The sequence below is a fragment of the Eretmochelys imbricata genome, chromosome 1 (assembly GCF_965152235.1).
Source record: "Eretmochelys imbricata isolate rEreImb1 chromosome 1, rEreImb1.hap1, whole genome shotgun sequence".
NCBI classification, from domain to species: domain Eukaryota; kingdom Metazoa; phylum Chordata; order Testudines; family Cheloniidae; genus Eretmochelys; species Eretmochelys imbricata.
Genome location: NC_135572.1, coordinates 216735310 through 216758370, shown reverse-complemented (window position 1 = coordinate 216758370; position 23061 = coordinate 216735310). Strand labels below are relative to the sequence as shown.

Here is a 23061-nt window from a genome sequence, read left to right as displayed (position 1 = left end):
AACAATTTCTACCCCAGTCAAGATGTATTTCCACCTCTGCCTTGTAGTGGGCAGTGGTCCGACATAGTCGACCTGCCAGGTTGCCCATAGTGTTTTTCCATCTCTTAGCCTGGCAAACCGTTGTCCTTCTGCTATATGTTTTCTAGTCTCAGCACAAATAGTGCAGGCTTGCACCAGGTCTCTAGCCTGTCTGTGGGTGATAGGCCACCCCCTGATATGTGCTTGCCGCACTAACTCATCACTTCCTGTGTGTCCTAAATTATCATGTAACCATGAATATAAGCGTTCCCATTCGACTTGTGCGGTAAAGAGCTGGGCAGCTGCATCGGCTAAATTGTTTAACTGTGCAGCTGGGGTATTATTCCTCTGATGAGCTGAGACATGTCCTATAGACAGGGGTTGTTGCAGGGCATGCTGATATAACCACTTCCAGTATTCCAGTCCCCAGACTGGTTTACCTCCTATTTCCCAGTGGTTATTTTTCCAGTTAGCGATCCACTGAGTGGCACTTGCCCATACCGCATAGGAGTCCGTATATACTGCGGTGGCTCCTGCTTCACACGCCAGTTTAATTGCAGCCAATTCTGCAAGTTGTGCTGACCCATCAATTTCAGCAGTTAGGGGTGCTGCAGAGGTGTCTGCAGCTTTTCCCTTCCATTTTCCTTTGACCAGCCTGGCACTGCCATCAGTGAACCATACTCCCTCAGGCTTAGAAGGATCAAATGGGGCAGCATCCTTAATGGGAGACTGCTGTGGAGGTAGGCGGTATTCATCAGGCATTCCTACTTTCCATAGGGATTCCTGAATCATAGTGGGGTTTTGTGCAGTGTCTGCACTACCTACCCTGTGGTGTATGTAAAGTGCCCATCTTTGGATAGTCATCTTTTGTGCTACACCAGGTGGTAACTCTTTCCCTTCCAATATAGGTTTAATGATTGGAAGAGGAGTGTGAATTGTGATGTCCTTATCCTGAGTTAATTCCTCAGTTTCTCTCAAGGCTGTGTAAGCTGCCAGAAGCACCTTCTCATAAGGCGCGTAGTTAGCCTGTGACCCTTGCCATGACTTGGAACCAAACTGAATTGGTCGTCTGGGAGCAGTGTCACTTTCTTGCCAGAGAGCATAAGACATTCCAGTGGCTCCCACAGTTAGGTACAAATGGAATGGGGCTTCAGGATGTATGGGACCCAGAGCCTGATAGGTGTGTATCTCCCCTATCAGTTGCCTGAGGGCTTCCTCATGGGCAGGAGCCCATTCCCAGGCAGCACTTTTCTTTAACAAATTGTACAATGGTCTGGCTATAATGGCAAAGCCAGGTACATGTTTTCTCCAAAACCCCAGGGTTCCCAAAATCTGTCTCAATTGATCTTTACTTTCAGGGGAGGGTGCCTGATTTAGCTCTTGCACAGTGTCATTAGGCACAGACCTCCTACCTCCCATCCATACAGTACCTAAGAATTTTATCTCTTGGGAGGGACCTTGGCATTTCTCAGCTGGTAACTCTAAATTAAGGGCTTCTAGTGCTCCTTTGATTTGATTCATAGTCTCCTGTACCTCTTCTGAGGTTTTCCCACCTATTAAGATGTCATCAATGTATTGCACAGTTTGTACATTGGGTGGCAATATAAGGTCATCTAGGACCTTTGCCAGTGCCCCATGGCAAATAGTGGGTGAGTGTTTAAACCCTTGTGGCATTCGGGTAAAAGTGTATTGTACACCTTTCCAAGTAAAAGCAAATCTTTCCTGGTCAGCTGGTTGCAAAGGGACCATGAAGAACATGTCCTTTACATCTAATACTGCTAGCCAGGGTTTATCCCAGGTTTGTATGGTGTTTACAATATCTGTTATGCTAGGGACTGCTGCAGTTAATGGTCCAGTGTTACTGTTTAGCTTTCTATAATCTATGGTGAGTCTCCATTTACCATTTGGTTTCTTGATGGGCCACACAGGAGAATTAAAGCGAGAGTGGGTACGAATTAAAATTCCTCGCTGTTCCAAATCTTTGATCAGGTCAGTAACAGGGCTTATGGCCTCAGCTGGGACATTATACTGCTTTATGTTTGTTACTGTTGAGGGCGGGAGAGCAGGCGCGCTGCTAAGTAAGTTTACAGAATAGTGGGGAAGGCTTTCCTCTTCCAGGTGGGTGGCATGAGGAAAAGAACTGACTCCAAAAGCCCATCTTTCCCCATTAATCCTTCCCTTCTTTCCTCTTAAAACGTCCATGCCCAGTATGTTGGCATTGCCCAAAATCACCTCATATTTTCGGGGCTGATGGTGGGGTTGCAAGGGGATATCCAGTTTTATCTTAACTAATGGGTAAGTTATGGTACTGCCATTTACTCCTGTAACAAGTACCTGTTTTCCGCCAGTAGGTGGCGAGCCCTGAAAACTTTCTCGCTTAATCATGGACCTTTGAGCCCCTGTGTCCATTAAAAAAGGAATAATGTGTTTGTCATTTACAGTTACATGTATCCGGGGGTCTTTTGCTGTTGTTTTCTCCTCTTTGGATTTAAGCTGGTTTATTAGGAGAGGAGATTGACCCCCGCAAGCTAGTTTCCCTGCTCTGGTAACTCTTGCAGTTGCTGCAGCAATGGAGTATACCGGGTGTCTGCAGGTGGGGAAAGAGGAGAGAGCTGCAGAGGTGCACTGGGAGTAGCATTAGTTGTCTCCCAGTCAGCTCTTCTAAAGGTGGTGAATAATTTTAGCCGCTCTGTGGGCAGTCCATTTATCACATCTCTGGGATAACCTAAAGCCAGACATTGTCTCCACAACTTGGCTCTAAGCTCCTTTTCCTCTTGGGTTGGCTCTCGCTTGTTTTTATGTCCTTTAGATGGTGCCCCCTTGTTTCCCTGAAGGGAACGTATCTTAGCTTTGCCTGTCAGTGCTCTGATGTCTCCGAATTCTCTGAAGTATGACACCAGAAGGTTTAGCAGTGCCCGAAAGGTACTGTTATGTGCTGCAGCTTCTGATCTAAGGGACAGTGCCATAGCCCTGTGGTTACTTGGAACTCCCTTAAGCAGGGGTCTGAGATCATCTACATCTACCTGACCCTCCCATGGACTTTCATAGGCTAACTCTTGAGGGTTTTGGCCAAGCATGCTAATAACAGCCACAGTTAATAGAGCTGTTTTTACCTCATCTATGTTGGTCCAGTGCATTACTGTGGGTTCATCTCGGTCTGCTGGGTAAATTCCTCTTGCCCATCGACAAGCCAGAGACCAAAGTGTTTTAGGGGTGTTCCCCTCTGAATGTTCCAGGAATATTCCTGCACCTAAGTTAAGGCGCTCAGTTTCTTGGGCTGTCAGGCGTATATATCCACCCCCAGTGTCCCAGAGGCGGACCAGCCACTCTATTATACCTTCCTCAGGCTTTTTAGCAAAATCTCCCTGGATTGTTTTTAACTCCATGGGAGTATATTGGCGGGTGGTAATTTTGGTAAAGTGTGTTGGAGCTTTACTCCCTTTTCCCTTTTTACCTCCCTTCTTTGTTTTTGAAGAGGTGGATGGATAATTGTCATCCCCTTCTTCATCCAGCTCTGCCCCACTCAAATTTTCCTCATGTTCTTCTGATTTGTGATGTGTGATAGCTGGTCTTAATTTTACAGAGGGACCTTCCTCCTCAGAGGAGGGGGACTCATCTGCTGAATCCCAAATGTCTCCATCCCATTCCTCAGGGTCTAGCCAGAGAGCAGTCTCAACTTTAGCCCGGTTGATACCGCGTGTTTTAGTCTCCAGCTTTTCCCTTCGTTCTATCCCTTCTTTCTCAATTAAGGGAAGTAATCTTTTCTGAAGATGTTCCATATCCCTATTCAGTGTTCTTACTCTGGTATCTAAATTCTGGCATTCCTTGTGCAGTGTGTCCCTTTCCTGTTGTAGCCTATTAAATTCTATTGCCAGACTATGATAATCCTTACAGGCAGCTTGCCAAATGTTAGTAAGCAGCCATATACAAGCACCTTTTCCTTTCCCTTTCTTCATCTTGCAGGCAGTTCTCCAGTTACAGAAATGCTGCCAGATCTCTGCTGGTTTTCCCCAATATTTCTCCAGCAGTTCTTTGCTCCACAGAGGATTTCCCCATCCCTCTTGGGTCAAACTTTTCTCTAGCTCAGGGAATTCTGTGGTGTTTATCATGACTGGTTTCACTGTGTTACTGTAGTGCAGCCTATATCACAATCCTGTTCGTGACGCCAATTTCTGTTAGCCGACGGCCAAGGATGTTTGGTGAGGTGCCAGCTATGCCCGTTTATACCATCCGTGACTTTAACCGCTAGGACGCACTGTCCCTTCGCAGCGGGCAGCCCGGGCTAGGCTGACGGATGCCCCAAGGTCCTAACCACCCGTGACTTTAACTGCTAGAGCTCAGAGCTCCTTCGCAGCGGGCAGTCAATACTGACTGACAGGTGCCCCAATGGCAGCACTAAGAGCCTCTCCACACCCGTGACTTTAAGTGCTAGAGCTCAGAGCTCCTTCGCAGTGGGCAGCCAGGATTGACTGACAGGTGCCCCAAGAGTTTGCCCCGTGGAGGCGGCACAACTCAACGCTAGGCTCTTAGTACTCTCACCTAATGGCCAGGCTTTAGAGCCAAAACGGCTGAGGTTCTTTAATTGTGTTGGCTGCTTTACAGTAAACCAGAGAAAACAAGTCAGGCTTATGCACAAATGGTTACCAAAATTTATTAAGCTAGATTCTAATCATGTGGTTACAAAATTGCTAGTGCCTACTTATTTAAATGTAGAGATGTTACACACACAAACAAGTTACAAAACTGAAGCCACAATCCCAAAGGAAGAAAACAAAGTATAGAGCTCTATTTCAATATATGTGTACACTAAAGATAGGAGATCAGGTGTGGGTGCTTCTTACCCTCCTTGCATCTCTCGATTCCAGCGGTGCCAAGCCAGGATCGGTCACTCAATTCCGCGGAAAGACGAATAAGGGACAAGGCATAGGGACCCTCTTAGCTGCAGAAGCCTTGGGAGGCTGTCACTTATCTGACCAGCAGATAGATAGTGAAAAGCACTCCAAAATCATGGTGCTGTAGGTCCCCTACTTATACCTCTGTACTCCTTTATTCTCTTTCTCCTTTCTTATGCCAAATTGAGGCTGGTCTGTCTGGGTGACGCCAGCTTTCGCAAGAGTAGTTTACACTTGCAAGGGAGAGAAACAATAAGTGTTGACTACTGGACATTTCTTTTATCAGGGTAAATATTTTCCCAACTAGGATGTTGGTGTGTGTGCATCACGCTATTTAGTAGGGGCTAAAAGCCATGTCTGTCACAGGGCCTCTGCCTGCTGTGAGCTTAATCGTTGTATCTGCCCCCAGAGGCACATCTGTGCTTTCACAGCTTCAAAGGCTGTGCTGGAATATATGTTAAGTGCCCTGTTCCGGCTTCCTCCTGTGTTTCCAGCAATGCTGGTCTGGGGCGGGGGGGGGGGGGGCTGGCTGTCTGGCTACAGCCAGCCCTGGTCACTTGCACTGGTGTAACTCACTTGAAGTCTCTGGAATTGCACCAGTGTAAAACTAGCATGAGTGAGGAGGAGATTCAGCCCCACAGCTTTTTAAGAAGTGTAACACTAGCCGTGAATTTCCAGATATTTAGTTTGTTACAAAATTCTTGTAAAATGACATTTGCTGAAATTACTAGTAATTCCATGTTAACTAAGCTTTCTGTCTGGGAATTAAATACATAATCTCTTTTATATTAAGAAAATTCCCATCTTCTCCTTTGCAATAAATTTCATGTAGTGAATTATGGTGAAACACTGGGGGTATCTCAAGAGGTTCTGTTACCAACAGGGGATTCCCTCGTTCAGTGGAATTATTTGATGGTAATTTTCAAGGTAACAGTTTCTTTCATTCTCTCTTGCAGGTTGGCAGTAAAGGGTTCTGGAGAATGTGCCTATATTGAATCAGATGTGGTCTCCAGTTCTGGATGCTCATTACCCAGGGGTTGGGTCTGTAAAAAAAGCTCTTAGCTCTGTGTACTCATGCTTCACTCAGCCAATTAATGTAAAACCCGGGGTTCAGCTGTCACAGTTGAGGGCAACTGCACCTGTATGTCCCCTCAGTGATCCAGCAACGGCACCTAGTCTCAGGCTTGCTGCATCGCTCTCCCTTCTGACTGGCGTATTTCCAAGGCTGCACAGTTCCCTGCCTTTATTGTGTTGTTCCCAGCACAGTCAGGTTGCCCAAGGACACCTGCTTGCTTTCTCCTCTGAGAAAGTTAACAGGTGTAATTGCTACAGTTATAAGATACCACACAGCACTTCCTATGACAGCCCACTTTATTCTTATGGTAAAAATCATTACGGAGAAAACATTGAAAACAATAAAAGACACAACACACATGCTACTAAGCTTCCCAGAATTCACCCTAACATGGATTCTGGCAGGAGCAGTTCTTCCCTCCCCCCACCCAACAGATTCCTTGTGGTTACAAGTTCATCACAGCTTCAGCTCAGAACAAGCTCAATAGGGCCAGTCCTTCCAACCCTACCAGAAGGATTGGGGCCTTCTGTGGACCAGAGGTCCTGTCTGTTTGCTGGATCAGGAAGAAGGCCCTGAGCTGGTTGAAAATCAAATTTTTTATCCAAAAATCTTTTTTTGTCTGTTGGTCCCTGGAGAGTCCGGTTTGAACTAGTAGGGGTGCACTTCTCCGGGTGGTGGTGTCTCTCTGGAGACATTACAGCCTGAGCGAATGTACCTAATTACCCCTGCTGTTCTCTTATTTATCCGTCCCTTGGAAACACATACATTTCCACAGTAATACGGACAAAGTTACATTTTCATACAGTGGACCCCCAAAGGTATTCACCTCTTTCAGTAAGGTCTAACTTACTTCAATAAAGTTCCTTCAGGATATTGTAGGAACTTGTCAGTCTGTTATCTCAACAACATCTTGAAAGCTATAAATGCAATGTAGCCTCAGTACATTTACATACATTTCAAAGCATTAACAACTGTAGATTAGCAAAATCTCTTCCCCAAAACACTAACCCACAACCACCCCACCTGGATTCAGAAAGGAAGGAGAAAGATCTATTAGCCATGAACTGAGAACTCAGCCAGAGTTAAACAAGCTGGTGTGCTGTGAATGCTGCTTGTCAGTCTCATCTCATCTCATTGATTCCTTGTGCTCTCCCCCTCCCACCAATCCCTTTGGTGTATCCACCTGTTCTCTCTCATCCAATAGTGAGCGTATGTCTATACTGCAATCAGAAGTGTGACTATAGCACTTGTAGACATACCCGAGGTAGCTTTGATCTAGCTAGCTCAAATTACAATAGTAATGCAGCCACAGCAACACGGGCTGTACAATCCTGCTGGGGCCCTTGGGTATGCAGTTGAGCTGCTAGCCTGTACTGCCACAGCTTCTGTGCTATTGTTACACAATCTAGTTAGATCAAAGCTACCTCAAGTATGTCTATGCTTGCTGCAGTCTCACCTCCGATTGCAGTGTGCCCTTAGAGTCTAAGCTCCTTGGCTAGCTAGATCAATCCATCTTTTTGTCACGTTTGTGCGGTGCCTACCACAATAGGGCCATTATCTCTAGGCATTATCGCAATACAAATAATGAATACTACTACTGAGAGTCACTTTCCAACCTAGGCTGATCAGAGGATGAGATTCAAATAATTCCTGGAACCACATAAGTTTGTAGCACAAGATTCAGTTCAGGGGCATCTACTAGGGTCACTTTCTTTTGACCCCCAAAGAACATGTGCTGGGGGAACAGTCCGAAGGGCTATTCCAGTGCAGCAGTAAAGTTTAAGGTAGTCGGGGCAAGTTCCCAACCAACCCTGAGCTACCTACGAATGGAATCTTAGGTTTCTGAGTGAGGGCTTGTCTATGCTACGGGTGTTACAGTGGCCGCACTCCAGCTTTGCTGCTGGATCACCACAGAGTAGAGGCTTCCAACATTGACGGAAACCGGTTTTCCATTGATGTAGGTAATCTGCCTCCCCGAGGAATGGTAGCTAGGTTGATGGAAGAATTCTTTCCAAGCACCAGGGGTTAGGTCAGTTTACCTATTGTGCTCAGAAGTTTGAATTTTTCACACCCCTGAGCACTGTAGCTAGGTTGAGCTAAATGTTAAGTGTAGATCATGGCTCAGTATATGAATCTACTAATTTCTCTGTTGAGATAGTTGTAAGAATAGTGAGGGATAAACGAGAGCAAGGTGGCTGTCAAACTCACTCACAGGGGTCAATGTCGACGTGGCCCAGCCAATTGATTCTAGCTGCTGGTGACATTTGACTCTTATGGTAAGAAACCATTCCAAATCAGCTATCAGCAGTTGGGAAGGATCAGGAGTTACCATTAGTCTGAGAAGACTGAAAGTCCTCTGATGTGAGAGAGGTCTGAAGAAAAATATCAGCTTTCATTTTTAAAATAATTTTCCTTTGACGAGCAGTGGCAATAGAACCAGCCCAGAACCCCGCTGGCAGTTTGTCACGGAATGTGTTTCCCAAAGTCCATGGAGCCAGTTCTTCAGCTGGTGCAAATCAGTGTAATTCCATTGACTCAAGTGGAGGTGTGCCAGTTTACGCCAGTCGAGGATCTGGCCCCTTGTGTGCTTTGGGGTTCCCTCCACCCACCTCTATAGGTATAGGGGTTAGTCTTCGTGAGCTGTGACACCATGCACATGGGATTTTTTTGGAGGGAGCCCCCGGACCATTTTATAAAGTTTGTATGAAGCCATCAGTGAGTGCCAGCTGGTTAGCGAAAAGCAGATCTCTTGATATTCTCATTTGTTAAAAATGTCTCTGTTTTTCCGTGCGTGTAAAATTATGCCTTGTTTTACAAACTGTTTATTTACAGTATTTACACTGCCAATTTCCCCCCATAATGGTCTGTTTTTACTATTCTCATTGCTTTGTCTAATTTTTTTCAAAGTATTTTTCTTTATTTGATTTGATTTGATTTGTTTAGTTTATAGTCTATTTGCTATTTGGTTTTGTCCATCATATGTACAGTAACTCCACACTTATCGTCGACCCAGTTAACGTTGTTTCGTTGCTGATCAATTAGAGAACATGCTCCTTTAAAGTTGGTTAGTGCTCCCTTATAATGTTGTTTGGCAGCTGCCTGCTTTGTCCACTGCTTGCAGAAAGAGCAGCCCAGTGGAGCTAGTTGGTGGGGGCTTGGAACCGGGGTGGACCGGCAGCCCCCCATCAGCTCCCCTAAGTTCCCTGTGCGGCAGCCGCCCAGCAGGCTGTCAATTGCCGGGCAGTTCAGCTGTCCCTCCCCGCACTGCCGTGTGCTGCTCCTGCCCTCTGCCTTGGAGCTGCTCTCAGGAGCCTCCTGCTTGCTGTGGGGGGTGGGGGTAAGAAGAGGGGTACTAATGTCAGGGTGTCCCCCTCCCCCCACTCCTGCCCCCCACTCCTGTACCCCACCCCACAGAGCAGGAGGGGGACACAACAGGGCTCAGGACGGAGGGAGCTTGCTGGCAGCAGCTGCTGTCTCAACTTGCTGATCTACTTAAAGAGGCGATGTACTTACAGTGTGGTCAGCGTACCAGAAGGGGCAATGCGCGTCTCTCTCTCACACACACATGGTGTCTCTCTGTCTCTCTCTCTCTCTCTCTCTCTCTCTCTCACACACACACACACACACACACACACACACACACACACACACACGGTGTGTCTCTCTGTCTCTCTCTGTCATGCTGTGTCTCCTCCCTCCATTCCTGCTCCCTTGTAGAGTGTGAGGCTACATTAACAATGTGTTAACCCTTGAGTGACCCTCTTCCACCCACTGACTCCACCACCTCAACCAAGCTTCACAATCATCATTGCTGTGTGCAGTATTATATTGTGTGTTTAAAAGATAGTCTTTTGTCTGGCAAAAAAAAATTTCCCTGTAACCAAACCCTCCTCCCCATTGACATTAATTCTTATGGGGAAATTGGATTCGCTTAACATTGTTTCACTTAAAGTAGCATTTTTCAGGAACATAACTACAGTGTTAAGCGAGGAGTTACTGTATAACATCGGCAGTATGGTAGGGTCTTTACAATGACAGGACAATATATAAATGTCCTGGAGTTTAAAAAGTCTAATAATTTGTAGCTTTAATAATAAATACAAGCACTTTTTTTTTAATCCTTTGGACACAAATACCCCTCTGAAGGGGAAAGTAGTGCAGCTGTGCTGAAAGTTTTTTTGAGGAATACCTCTACAGCAAGTAAAAACAACAAGGAGTCCTTGTGGCACCTTAGAGATTAACAAATTTATTTGGGCATTACGGGGTATAGTAGAATTTACTTCTGCTTATTCACGTGGCAGAGTTTTCAAAATATTGGCATTTACCACCATACTTTTAGAAACTTAGTAAAGTATGTACTAGTCATAAAGGTTATTCATCCGCCATGTTTCATGTCTTAAAGTCTTGTGATAAGCAGATTGAACTGAATTGTTTTTAACAATAGGACAATGTACATTTTTATTCTTTCTCATAATTAATTAAGCCTCCCAAAAAATTCAGCTCTGGGCAGATACCAAGCATGGAAAATTTCAGCTGTTAAAGGGGAATGTTTAGAAAAGTTCTAAGAACAGGTAAGTTATAATGGAAATTATTTTATGACCTTGACTCTGGCAGGCACAGCCACTATTTGCTCTCATATCTCATATCTAAATGCTGTAGCATTAGGTAACTTAGGGCCAGATAATGAGCCCATTACACTGATGAGCAGTTACACAAGTAGTTCCATCGCAGTCTCCCATATCTTGGGATGAATGAAGTAATTTAATATTAACTGGAGCATGGACTGGAATTCAAGTCAACCCCTCCCAGGTGAATGCCCTAACCATCAGCCTATAGAGTTAATCTCACTCTCTCTGGCCCTGTAAATATTTAATTATTTGATACAAAGTGGAACAGCTTCAACAGGAGAGACTGAACAAGTCACACCCCAGAATATGCTATAATAGCCCAGTGTCTAGGGCACTTGCTTGTGACATCGGAGTACTGCGTTCAAGTCCCTGGTCCACATTAGGCAGGGGTGGCATTTGAACCTGGGTCTCCCACACCCAAGTGACTGCTTTAATCACTAGACTTTGGGGTAAGGGCAGTGGCACTTCAGTTTTTTGTGAGGAATGGCTGACAAGATGTAGGCACCTGACTTGCAGAGGGGCAGTGCTTAAGCCACACCCTTCTCCTCATCTCCTATTGGTTAACTTAGGTGGCTCCCTGCTCACCTTGCTGACTTCTGAAGGGACTTTGCTTAGGGAGTTTTGGCACCTAACTTGGGGCTGTGGATTCTGCTAGGTGGCATGGCACCAAAATGTTAGGTGTTGCAATACTAAACTTGAGTCCCCTTTGTGGATCTAGCCCAAATTTTCTACCCCACATATACAAGGGCACATTTTCAGATATTCAGTTTATTTCAAAGCGATTATTTTTTCCTAGTTAATAATGGAGACATTACAGGATAATCCTTTGCTAAGTTGACCAGACTAGCTGTTTGAGTCCCCCTCCCTCCACAACATCATTATGATTTTTTTGTTTTTAAAACACAATTTAAAAAAATAGTGTGCTGGAGGGGGCTCTCAGTTCCCTGGTAAATTTATACCATGAAAAGGAAAGTAGGGCTGATTTCTCACCACCTCTTTGGATAATGTTCGAAAGTCACTTCAGAGAAGACTTATCCTGGGGGCTCAAAAATACTTCTGAAGATCCAATGTATTGTCCTTATGGAATGGAGCAGATTGCAACAACCATCAGGTGATTTACTAAAAATTTCCTATGGAAGGAGACCTCTATGCCTGAGAGAGAGAGAGACTCTCTCTCTCTCGGCTAGCTCCTCAGTCCCTGGAAAAATCATGGAGGAGGTCCTCAAGGAATCAATTCTGAAGCACTTCGGGGAGAGGAAACTGATCAGGAACAGTCAGCGTGGAATCACCAAGGGCAAGTCATGCCTGACTAATCTAATTGCCTTCTATGATGAGATAACTGGCTCTGTGGATGAGGGAAAAGTGGTGGACGTGTTGTTCCTTGACTTTAGCAAAGCTTTTGACACGGTCTCCCACAGTATTCTTGCCAGCAAGTTAAAGAAGTATGGGCTGGATGAATGGACTATAAGGTGGATAGAAAGCTGGCTAGATTGTCGGGCTCAACGGGTAGTGATCAATGGCTCCATGTCTAGCTGGCAGCCGGTGTCAAGTGGAGTGCCCCAAGGGTCGGTCCTGGGGCCGGTTTTGTTCAATATCTTCATAAATGATCTGGAGAATGGTGTGGATTGCACCCTCAGCAACTTTGCAGATGACACTAAACCAGGAGGAGAGGTATCATAGAATCATAGAATCATAGAATATCAGGGTTGGAAGGGACCTCAGGAGGTCATCCAGTCCAACCCCCTGCTCAAAAGCAGGACCCATCCCCAATTAAATCATCCCAGCCAGGGCTTTGTCAAGCCTGACCTTAAAAACTTCTAAGGAAGGAGATTCCACCACCTCCCTAGGCAACACATTCCAGTGTTTCACCACCCTCCTAGTGAAAAAGTTTTTCTTAATATCCAACCTAAACCTCCCCCACTGCAACTTGAGACCATTACTCCTTGTCCTGTCCTCTTCCACCACTGAGAATAGTCTAGAACCATCCTCTCTGGAACCACCTCTCAGGTAGTTGAAAGCAGCTATCAAATCCCCCCTCATTCTTCTCTTTCTGCAGAACTGCTGCCTAGCCATTCGGTCCCTAGTCTGTAGCTGTGCATTGGGTTCTTCCGTCCTAAGTGCAGGACGCTGCACTTATCCTTATTGAACCTCATCAGATTTCTTTTGGCCCAATCCTCCAATTTGTCTAGGTCCCTCTGTATCCTATCCCTGCCCTCCAGCATGTCTACCACTCCTCCCAGTTTAGTATCATCCGCAAATTTGCTGAGAGTGCAATCCACACCATCCTCCAGATCATTTATGAAGATATTGAACAAAACCGGCCCCAGGACCGACCCCTGGGGCACTCCACTTGACACCGGCTGCCAACTAGACATGGAGCCATTGATCACTACCCGTTGAGCCCGACAATCTAGCCAGCTTTCTACCCACCTTATAGTGCATTCTTCCAGCCCGTACTTCTTTAACTTGTTGACAAGAATACTGCGGGAGACCGTGTCAAAAGCTTTGTTAAAGTCAAGATACAATACATCCACTGCTTTCCCTTCATCCACAGAACCAGTAATCTCATGATAAAAGGCGATTAGATTAGTCAGGCATGACCTTCCCTTGGTGAATCCATGCTGGCTGTTCCTGATCACTTTCCTCTCATGTAAGTGCTTCAGGATTGATTCCTTGAGGACCTGCTCCATGATTTTTCTGGGGACTGAAGTGAGGCTGACTGGCCTGTAGTTCCCAGGATCCTTCTTCTTCCCTTTTTTAAAGATTGGCACTACATTAGCCTTTTTCCAGTCATCCGGGAATTCCCCCGTTCGCCACGAGTTTTCAAAGATAAAGGCCAATGGCTCTGCAATCACAGCCGCCAGTTCCTTTAGCACTCTCGGATGCAACTCGTCCGAGCCCATGGACTTGTGTACGTCCAGCTTTTCTAAATAGTCCCTAACCACCTCTTTCTCCACAGAATCTCCACAGGTAGATACGCTGGAGGGTAGGGATAGGATACAGAGGACCCTAGACAAATTAGAGGATTGGGCCAAAAGAAATCTGATGAGGTTCAACAAGGATAAGTGCAGGGTCCTGCACTTAGGACGGAAGAATCCCATGCATCGCTACAGACTAGGGACCGAATGGCTTGGCAGCAGTTCTGCAGAAAAGGACCTAGGGGTTACAGTGGACGAGAAGCTGGATATGAGTCAGGAGTGTGCCCTTGTTGCCAAGAAGGCCAATGGCATTTTGGGATGTATATGTGGGGGCATTGCCAGCTGATCGAGGGATGTGATCATTCCCCTCTATTTGACATTGGTGAGGCTTCATCTGGAGTACTGTGTCCAGTTTTGGGCCCCACACTACAAGAAGGATGTGGAAAAATTGGAAAACGTCCAGCGGAGGGTAACAAAGATGATTAGGGGACTGGAACACATGACTTATGAGGGGAGGCTGAGGGAACTGGGATTGTTTAGCCTGCAGAAGAGAAGAATGAGGGGGGATTGGATAGCTGCTTTCAACTACCTGAAAGGGGGTTCCAAAGAGGATGGATCTAGACTGTTCTCAGTGGTAGCTGATGACAGAACGAGGAGTAATGGTCTCAAGTTGCAGTGGGGGAGGTTTAGGTTGGTTATTAGGAAAAACTTTTTCACTAGGAGGGTGGTGAAACACTGGAATGCGTTGCCTGGGGAGGTGGTGGAATCTCCTTCCTTAGATATTTTTAAGGTCAGGCTTGACAAAGCCCTGGCTGGGATGATTTAGTTGGTGTTGCTCCTGCTTTGAGCAGGGGGTTGGACTAGATGAACTCCTGAGGTCTCTTCCAACCCTGATATTCTGATTCTATGATTCAAAGATCATCAGTGTAGGTCATCACTTGACTGGGTATAGGAGGCAGACTCAAAACTAATTGGATGGCTGATGAAGGACTAATCCCCACAGCTCCCCCTGCAGTTCCACAGCTCCCCCCGCAGTTTTGTTCTGTCTCCTCTAGATACTGGCAGGGCTGGGGGATTCAGCACCTACTGCAAGAGAGAGAATAATTAAAATAAATTTTAAAAAAATGAAGAGTTGGGTTTTTCTCTTGCCTGGAATTACTACAGCCCCCAACCCTGCATGCTGAGATAACAGGCTAGGAGGAAGTGGAGGAAGGTTCATATAGGAGCCGAAGGCTGCGTCCTTCCTGCTCGGTGTCCCTGCTATAAGGTGCAGAAGGAGAGGTTTTTGCCTTGTGTGCTCCAGCTGCCTCATCTGCTGGGTCAGAAAAGTTTCACTTAGACTGCCTGATCCTGATCCAAGAACCAGTTCTCCAGGAGTTTCCCACCAGTGGGGCCAGGGAGCCTGATAGCCTGGCCCAAACATCTCAAAGGATGATGGAAAACTGAAGAGAGCCTTTCAGCTGCTGGAGGTGGTTATATCAAAGGGCAACGGCCTGGCATAGGGAAACCATCAGGAGTCCTGGCTGAATCCGCCACAGACACAGCAAGGAGCTGCCAGTGAGACCATTTCAGGTGTATGCCCTCTCACAGCGTAGGTCTTATGACTCCCATCCCTTCCTTCACTGGGAATTCTGTTTCCATCCCTTAGCCCGAGGGGAAGTCAGGAATCCTCTATGGGGGGGAGCAGAAGAGACTCTCCCCATCAAGAAGAAATTCCTTCTTGGACTAGGGAGCTCTTAGATTTGGTGTGAAAAGCACCTTTAGTTCAGAGACCACCATCTTCCAAACCCTTGGCAGCAGCTGCAGTGCCCCCTTACAGCATAGGTATCAAATATACCTCTGGCCCATGAAACAGTTTATTCGCTTCCTGTGAATCTTTGGGCTTGTCTATGCAACCCTGGAGTCTGCTCTACCAGGGTGTGATTGGTAGAGTGCACCAGTGTGTTGTGATTTGACTCCCCCATGTAGGCCCTGCTAGTGTGCCTTGGTGTAGACCTGGTTTAAACATTTAGTGCAGGGGTGGGGAACTTTTTTGTGTCAGGGGTGTGACGGCTCACCTGCAGTAGGTGGAAGACCCAAGCCTCCCCGCCCCGGGCGGGTGAATTGAATGTATGTGGCTCATGAGCCAGATGAAAATGAGCAATGGGTGGGATCCGGCCTCTGGGCCATAGGTTCCCCACCTTTGATTTAGTGCATGACAGCAGGGTCCACACAGAGGAGTGAGAGCACAACACAGTGGTGTACTCTACAAATCACAACCCCCTAGACCAGACTCCAGCACAGCAATCCAGCAAAACCTCATGTACAGGTGTAGACCATCTTGATGGCATTTAACACAGGCATTAGAAGCATTAGTCTGGCAAAAGCTGTTACGTGTTCAGGTGAGCGGAAATATCACCAAAGAGCCCTTAAGAGTACTAAGAGATGCCAGGTATCGGAAAGTAGCAGTAGCAGTCACTAAAATCTAAAATAATTGTGACTACCAGCATGGTTTATCTTTATCTATTTCTATTTTAATAATTTTTGCTGAGTGTGACCCATGATATTCTATGATTCTATGCCACGGGACAGGCTATCAGGTGAAGCCTGCCATATGAAATGAATAGGACACCCCTGCACAGTCCTTCTATCCACTCTCAAAAGAGCAAAAATAAAGAGATTTCCATTAGCAAAAGAGCTTTGCAGGACTCCTCATCTGACGCAGGCTACCAGTCCCCACATCTCTTACAGAGTAAAACTATAAAAGGGGAAAGGGATTCAAGAAATTACTTCCAAAACAGGAGAAAACTGACCTGTTCTTCTGGGGATAGCAGTTCCTGTGACTCATCACCAGAGGGTGCCAGAGCTAAAGTTTCTGCTCACTTGGTATCAGTCACACAGGACAGGAAAAGATAGGAGAGAGGTCCTGGAGGCCAAATTTATGCAGTTAGGTAAGAGCTTAAAGTCCAGGACTCCATAGTACCATTCTCTGAAATGCTTTCACATCCATGCGTAGGGCCAATTAGGCAGAACTGCAAAGTCTCAATGAGTGACTAAGACAATGGTTTTGGGAGGAGGGATTTAGGTTTATTAGGAACTGGGGACCCTTTTAGGAAAGGAGAAGTCTCTGTAGGAAGCTCCACTTAAACCAAAATGGAACCAGACTGCTGACATGTAAAATTAAAAAGGTCATACAGAAGTTTTTAAACTAAGGGCTCGGGGAAAGCCGTTAGGTTTGGAGGAGCACTTGGTTCAGACAGGGAAGGATTTATTAAAGGGATACTCTATATCCCTTGCGGGAGGGATAGCTCAGTGGTTTGAGCGTTGGCCTGCTAAACCCAGCATTGTGAGTTCCTTGAGGGGGCCATTTAGGGATTTTGGGCAAAAATTGGGGATTGGTCCTGCTTTGAGCAGGGGGTTGGACTAGATGGCCTCCTGAGGTCCCTTCCAACCCTGATATTCTATGATTCTATATCCAACTACACAGGAGAGGTAGAAGTTGATAAAGTACAGGTAGGAACTGAAGAGGAACAGTCAAATGAAAAAGAATCCCATTCAATTACATCACATGAACGCAGACAGCTAAATTTTGGCAAATTTTGTAAGTGCTTGGTATACAGATGCTAGAAAACTACATACTAAGGTCTGGTCTACACTACAGACTTAGGTCAACAGAAGCCGCCTTTATGTTGACCTAATAATGTATGCATCTACACTACCAGGTTTCTTCCTTTTATCTAATTTGCCTGTTACATCGCCTTAATTACTCCACCTCCGTGACACGTGTAGTGCTTAATTTGATGTTGATGGGTCGACAGAGAGGCCGTGTAGACACAGCATTGTGTAGGTCGACTGAATTGGCCAATAGGCAGTGTCCCACAATGCTCCGCTGTAACCACTCTGGTGATCATTTTTAACTCCACTGCACAGAGTACACAGGAAATAGCCCTTCCCCTCTTAAAGCCCCAGGATCTTTTGAATGCCCATTTCCTATTTGTTCAGTGTGGAGCACTCACCAGCCCAGCTGATCATGGCGACTCAACACCCCAAACGCCCTTCTGCCTGGAGTACACAGGACATGGTGGATCTTATTGGTCAGTAGGAGAAGAGCCTGTGCATGCAAAGCTCCAATCCAGCCATAGAAATGTCAACATCTGTGAAAAGATTGAACAGGGCCGGGGGACAAGGGCTACACCAGGGACACACAGCAGTGCCACATGAAAATCAAAGAACTTTGGCAGGTGAACCAGAAAACAAGGGAGACAAACAGTCATTCTCGTTCTGCACCACACACGTGCCGTGTCTACAAAACTACATGCAATTCTTGGCGGCGAACCCACCACTACCCCCAAACACAGTGGGATACCTCACAGGAGTCTGAGTCCTGGGCCATTTCAGGCAACAACGGGGAGGACATCGTGGAAAATGATGATGAGGAGAATGGGAGACAGGCGAGCAGGGGATCAATTCTCCCTGAAATCCAGAAACTATTTAGTTAACGACAAAAAAATTAATTGCGATTAAAAAAATTAATCACAATTAATTACATGATTCCATTTAGTTATATATTTTTGGATGTTTTCTACATTTTTGAATATATTGATTTCAATTACAACACAGAATGCAAAGTGTACTGTGCTCACTTTATATTTATTTTTGATTACAAGTATTTGCACTGTAAAAAACAAAAGAAATACTATTTTTAAATTCACCTAATACAAGTACTGTCGTGCAATCTCTTCATCATGAAAGCTGAACTTACAAATATAGAAATATACACAAAAAACAACTACATTCAAAAATAAAACAATGTAAATCTTTAGCGCCTACAAGTCCACTCAGTCCTATTTCAGCCAATCGCTCAGACAGACACATTTGTTTACATTTGCAGGAGCTAATGCTGCTGGCTCCTTGTTTACAATGTCACCTGAAAGTGAGAACAGGGGTTCTCATGGCATATGTATGTACTCCTCATGGCCCCGCTGTGCCTCTGCTGCCACTGCCTGTGTGACTGTGGCTACACTGCTATGTACACTCTTGCTAGCTCAACGAGAGCTAGTGTGAATATGTGTCCATGAGTAAGCATGGGCACCAATTTTTCCAGGTGCCGGTGGGTGCTCGCTCCCAGCCCCACCCCTGTCCCGCTCCCATCCCAGCCTCTTCCCCAAAGTCCCTGCCCCAACTCTGCCCCCTCCCTGCCCCTGTTGGACCCTTTCCCCAAATCCCTGCCTCGGCCCCGCCTCTTCCCAGAGCAGGCCGCATTCCCCCTCCTCCCCACTTCCACCCAGCGCTTGCCACCACAAAACAGCTGTTTCGCACAGCAAGCGCTGGGAGCTAGGGGGAGAAGCAGAGTGGCGGCGCACTCAGGGGAGGAGGTGGAGGTGGAGCGGAGGTGAGCTGTGGGGGGGGAGCTGCCAGTGGGTAGAGAGCACCCACCAATTTTTCCCCGTGGGTGCTCCAGCTTGTAGTGCAGAGCTTTCATCTGAACTGGCTTCATCTGAAACATGGTGCAGGACCAGTGTGGACTAGGCCCAACTTTCTAGTTAGTGGTGTAAGCAGAAGATTGATCTCCTCTGAGCCATGTACCATATACACAGGATGTCTCATTAGAAAGACATCCAATGACCTCAAACTTTGGATAAAAATGGATCAGGATTCAATCATCTTGGCTTGAGCATCTCTCTGACTATTACTATTCATTAGTCAGGAAGAAGCAAGAGGTAAGTTTAAATTAGCTGTCAGGAATGCATTTAGAGCCACTGAAAAGGTGCAGGAGGAAGAACCTGGAGCCCTGCGCTCACCAGACCCTATCTGTAGAGTTTTGTGACAAGAGGTGTTAATCTTTACACTGCTGCTCACACTCTACTGTCTTCTGTCTTCTCTTTGCCTTCGCACACAGTGAAGGACACATTTTGCACTCACAGAGGAAGGTGTCACCTGCAGGCACTAGTCCTGTGTCCTGTGTGACCAGTTGGAGCTGGTCAATATGCTAAAGCCAGAGAACTGTTAGGAGACAGCTCACATGCAGCTGTGTTTGTTAGAGTGATAGCTCAGTGGTTTGAGCTTTGGCCTGCTAAACCCAGGGTTGTGAGTTCAATCCTTGAGGGGGCCATTTATGGATATGGGGCAAAAATTGGGGATTGGTCCTGCTTTGAGCAGGGGGTTGGACTAGATGACCTCCTGAGGTCCCTTCCAACCCTGATAGTCTATGATTCTATGACACTCACCAGCAAAGTCACAAACACACGCTCTGCTAGCTCTCAACCCCCTACAACCCATCCCTGAAGCAGTAAAGGCCCAGACACTTACCACTTGGGCGTAACCAGAGACAATGCATCATCTGCTCCAGAAAGGTCCAGCTCCTTTTAATTGTTTCAGTTTCATAATAAATACTGTCTAAAGACTGTATCCCTCAGAGGCCACATTTGCACTGTCCCTCTGTCTCACAGCTACAGAGAATGTTAATGCTGGCCTAAGAAATTGTTTTTACATGGAGAGTGGCACCTTTTACTTTTAATTATGCCATTTCTTTTTCAGCAGACAGTGCAGAAACATATAAAATTGGGATGAAATCCTGGCCCATTTGGAACTCCCATTTACTTCAGCTGGAACTAAGATTTTATCCTTTTTGCTTTGTGGGTCAAGGGGTCTCTTGTGAAGTCTCCAGTCTCTGTTCTCTCAGGCTATTTGGTTAATAATTTCTGTGATTGAGGGATGGAGTTTCCTGTAAAGCCAGTGAACACTGCTCCTGGGTGGCCAGGGGGACTGATTCTGCAAGGCACTTCCTCCCAGCCAGGGGTGTTTGTGAGCAAAATGAACATTTTCATTTTAACTTAAAGTTTGTGCTTTTGGCGTATTTTAGTTTTGGAAAACAAAAAATGTGTTTCATTCCCACCCCCCCCCCTTTTTTTTTTAATCGCTCTCCCTACACTGGAAAATGTTGGAAAATGTTAAGGACGTGTGTGAAAGTGGTTTTGGTTTGCAACCATTAAACCATTTAAAGTGGAAAGGAAATGAAAAAAATCATTGGTTTTTTAAATGTAATTTTGTTTTAAAAATCCCTGCAGAGAATCCAACATTTTTCAGTTGAAAAACTTCAAAAGGGAACATGGGATTTCTGGTCAGCTCTATTCCTGAGTTAGGTTGCAATGACTTGTTTACAGCTAGAGGATGGAAAGTTATACTGGGAGATTTAAAAATGTAAAGGATTACTATAGACTAGACAAACGGAAAAGAGAACAGAAAGATCCATAATTAGAGGCAGGCTGGACTAAAACAATCTGGGGCCCTTGGTTTCCTATGATATGGGCCCTTATGGCTCCACCCCAATGACCCTGATCCTGCACTGTGGGCCCACCCATTTGGAATGGCAGGAGTCTGGGGAGGGGTGGCTCAATGCCTTGTAGAGACAGAGGCAGCAACATGAGGTCCCCTTCACCTCCCAGGTGCAGCTGCAGAGGCCCTATCCTGGATGACCAGCGGGGATCCTGTCTTCTGCCTAGAGATGCACGGGCAGCAGCAGGAGACCCGCAGTGCGAGTCTATTGCACAGTTCTTCTCCTGAACAAGTTCTCTGCAGCGATGGTGTTGACAAAGTTTCCTGGAACAGTGAGTCTTGTAATTAACACCCCACAGATCTGCATGATGTGGTTCACAAGAGGCTGGCTGTAGATTCAAGCAGATGTCCCTGCATAAGCTACACTCAGGTCACATTTTCAACATTTTCTTCACAACAAAGAGGGCTAGAATTTTTTTTTTAAAAAATGAAAGCTGAGATTTTGATGTTATCACATCACTCCAGGATCCAGGGCCCTGGGTACTGTCCTCTTGTGCCTGTATGCTGATCTGTCCCTGACTAAGCAGTGAGGAAACATCCAGTTGGGATGTGAGTTACAATGAGAGATGAGGAGAATAGTCATTATGAACAATGTTCAGTGCTGCCATCGTTATATCCCCTTTCTAATTGTGAAAAAAATTTTTTGAAGAGAATACAACCTTCTAAGTGACATTACAGAAATAAGGCCAGATACCAAGCCTGTACCTAATTTAGTAAAACATCTCATTAAGTATTAAATAAAACAAGAACTTGTTAGAGATAGGAAAGATCACAACAATATTTTTTGGTCACACAACTATTAAGTGTGTCAATAACAAACTGAGCATGCAGCTAAAACAACTACATACTTATACTCTTAAATATAAGGATCAGATTGAGTTTTGGTGGAGGGTTGTTTATTTTTCGCAGTACTCTGTGTGGGCCTTTTAGGTACTTAGATGGATTTAAAAGTAGCTTAGTAACTCCAGCTGTAAAAAGGAACTTTAATATTTATATAGGTTCATTTGACAAGAAAAGACAGCAACTTCTCTCGCGTTTGTCATCAAAGTTACACAAGTGAGTTGGGTGAGTCATTCTTAGTTCCTAACTCAGAACACTCTGGATGCATCTCTGCAGTATGAGCCACTCATCACCGGCAAGGTTGGGTTGGATCTGCTGCTTCTGCAACCCCCTTACCTAATAGGCCTTCCCAGGCCTGAAGCCTGGGGCTTTCCTAGGCCAGAGCTCCCCGGCTCCCTTGGCCTTTCCCCAGACCTGCTCCAAACTAGGTCCTCTATTCAGGTCTCTGCAGCCAGGTCCCACCCTCTCAGAGCTAGAGAGAGACTGCTCTTTTGTTCCTGGGGGGATATGATGGAGGTCTATAAAATCATGACTGCTGTGAAGAAAGTAAATAAGGAAGTGTTATTTACTCCTTCTCATAACACAAGAATTCGAGGTCACCAAATGAAATTAATAGGCAGCAGGTTTAAAACTAACAAAAGGAAGTATTTTTTTCACACAACACACAATCAGTCTGTGGAACTCTTTGCCAGAAGACATTGTGAAGGCCAAGACTAACAGGGTTCAAAAAATAACTAGGTAAGTTAATGGAGGATAGGTCCATCAGTGGCTATTAGCCAGGATGGGCAGCAATGGTGTCCCTAGCCTCTTTTTGCCAGAAGCTGGGAATGAGTGACAAGGGATGGATTACTTGATGATTAGCTGTTCACATCATTCCCTCTGGAACACCTGGCATTGTCCACTGTCAGAAGACCCTTTGTTTGGGCTAGACGGACCTTTGGTCTGAACCAGTATGGCTGTTCTTATTTTCTAAACCATTTCAATAAATATTTGCCTAGGTCTAGGCCCTCCTGGGAGCAGAGGTCCCTGTCACAGAAACCATGGTACGCCCACATATTGAATACTGTGTGCAGATGTGGTCGCCCCATCTCAAAAAAGATATATTGGATTTGGAAAAGGCACAGAGAAGGGCAACAGAAATGATCAGGGGTATGGAACAGCTTCTGCATGAGGAGAGATTAAAAAGACTGGGACTTTTCAGCTTAGAAAAGAGATGACTGAGGGGAGATATGATAAAGGTCTATAAAATCATGAATGGTGTGGAAAAACTGAAGAAGAAAATGTTATTTACTCCTTCACATAACATAAGAACTAGTGGTCATTCAATGAAATTAATAGGCAGCAGATTTAAAACAAACAAAAGAAAGTATATCTTC

The 23061-nt window shown here is 45.7% G+C and overlaps 1 protein-coding gene across 2 annotated transcripts in view; it reads left to right on the top strand.

Annotated features, from left to right (window-relative positions):
* LOC144268717 (C-type lectin domain family 2 member L-like) overlaps positions 1–23061 on the top strand; it is a 63933-nt gene that overhangs the window by 22034 nt on the left and 18838 nt on the right. Inside the window, exon 5 of one of the 2 annotated variants that reach the window (XM_077823892.1) lies at positions 5867–5946. In XM_077823892.1, coding sequence (XP_077680018.1) covers positions 5867–5946 — 80 coding nt within the window. Of the gene's footprint in view, positions 1–5866; positions 9050–23061 lie in introns of those variants that run through there. The other variant, XM_077823883.1, reaches the window with a different exon arrangement.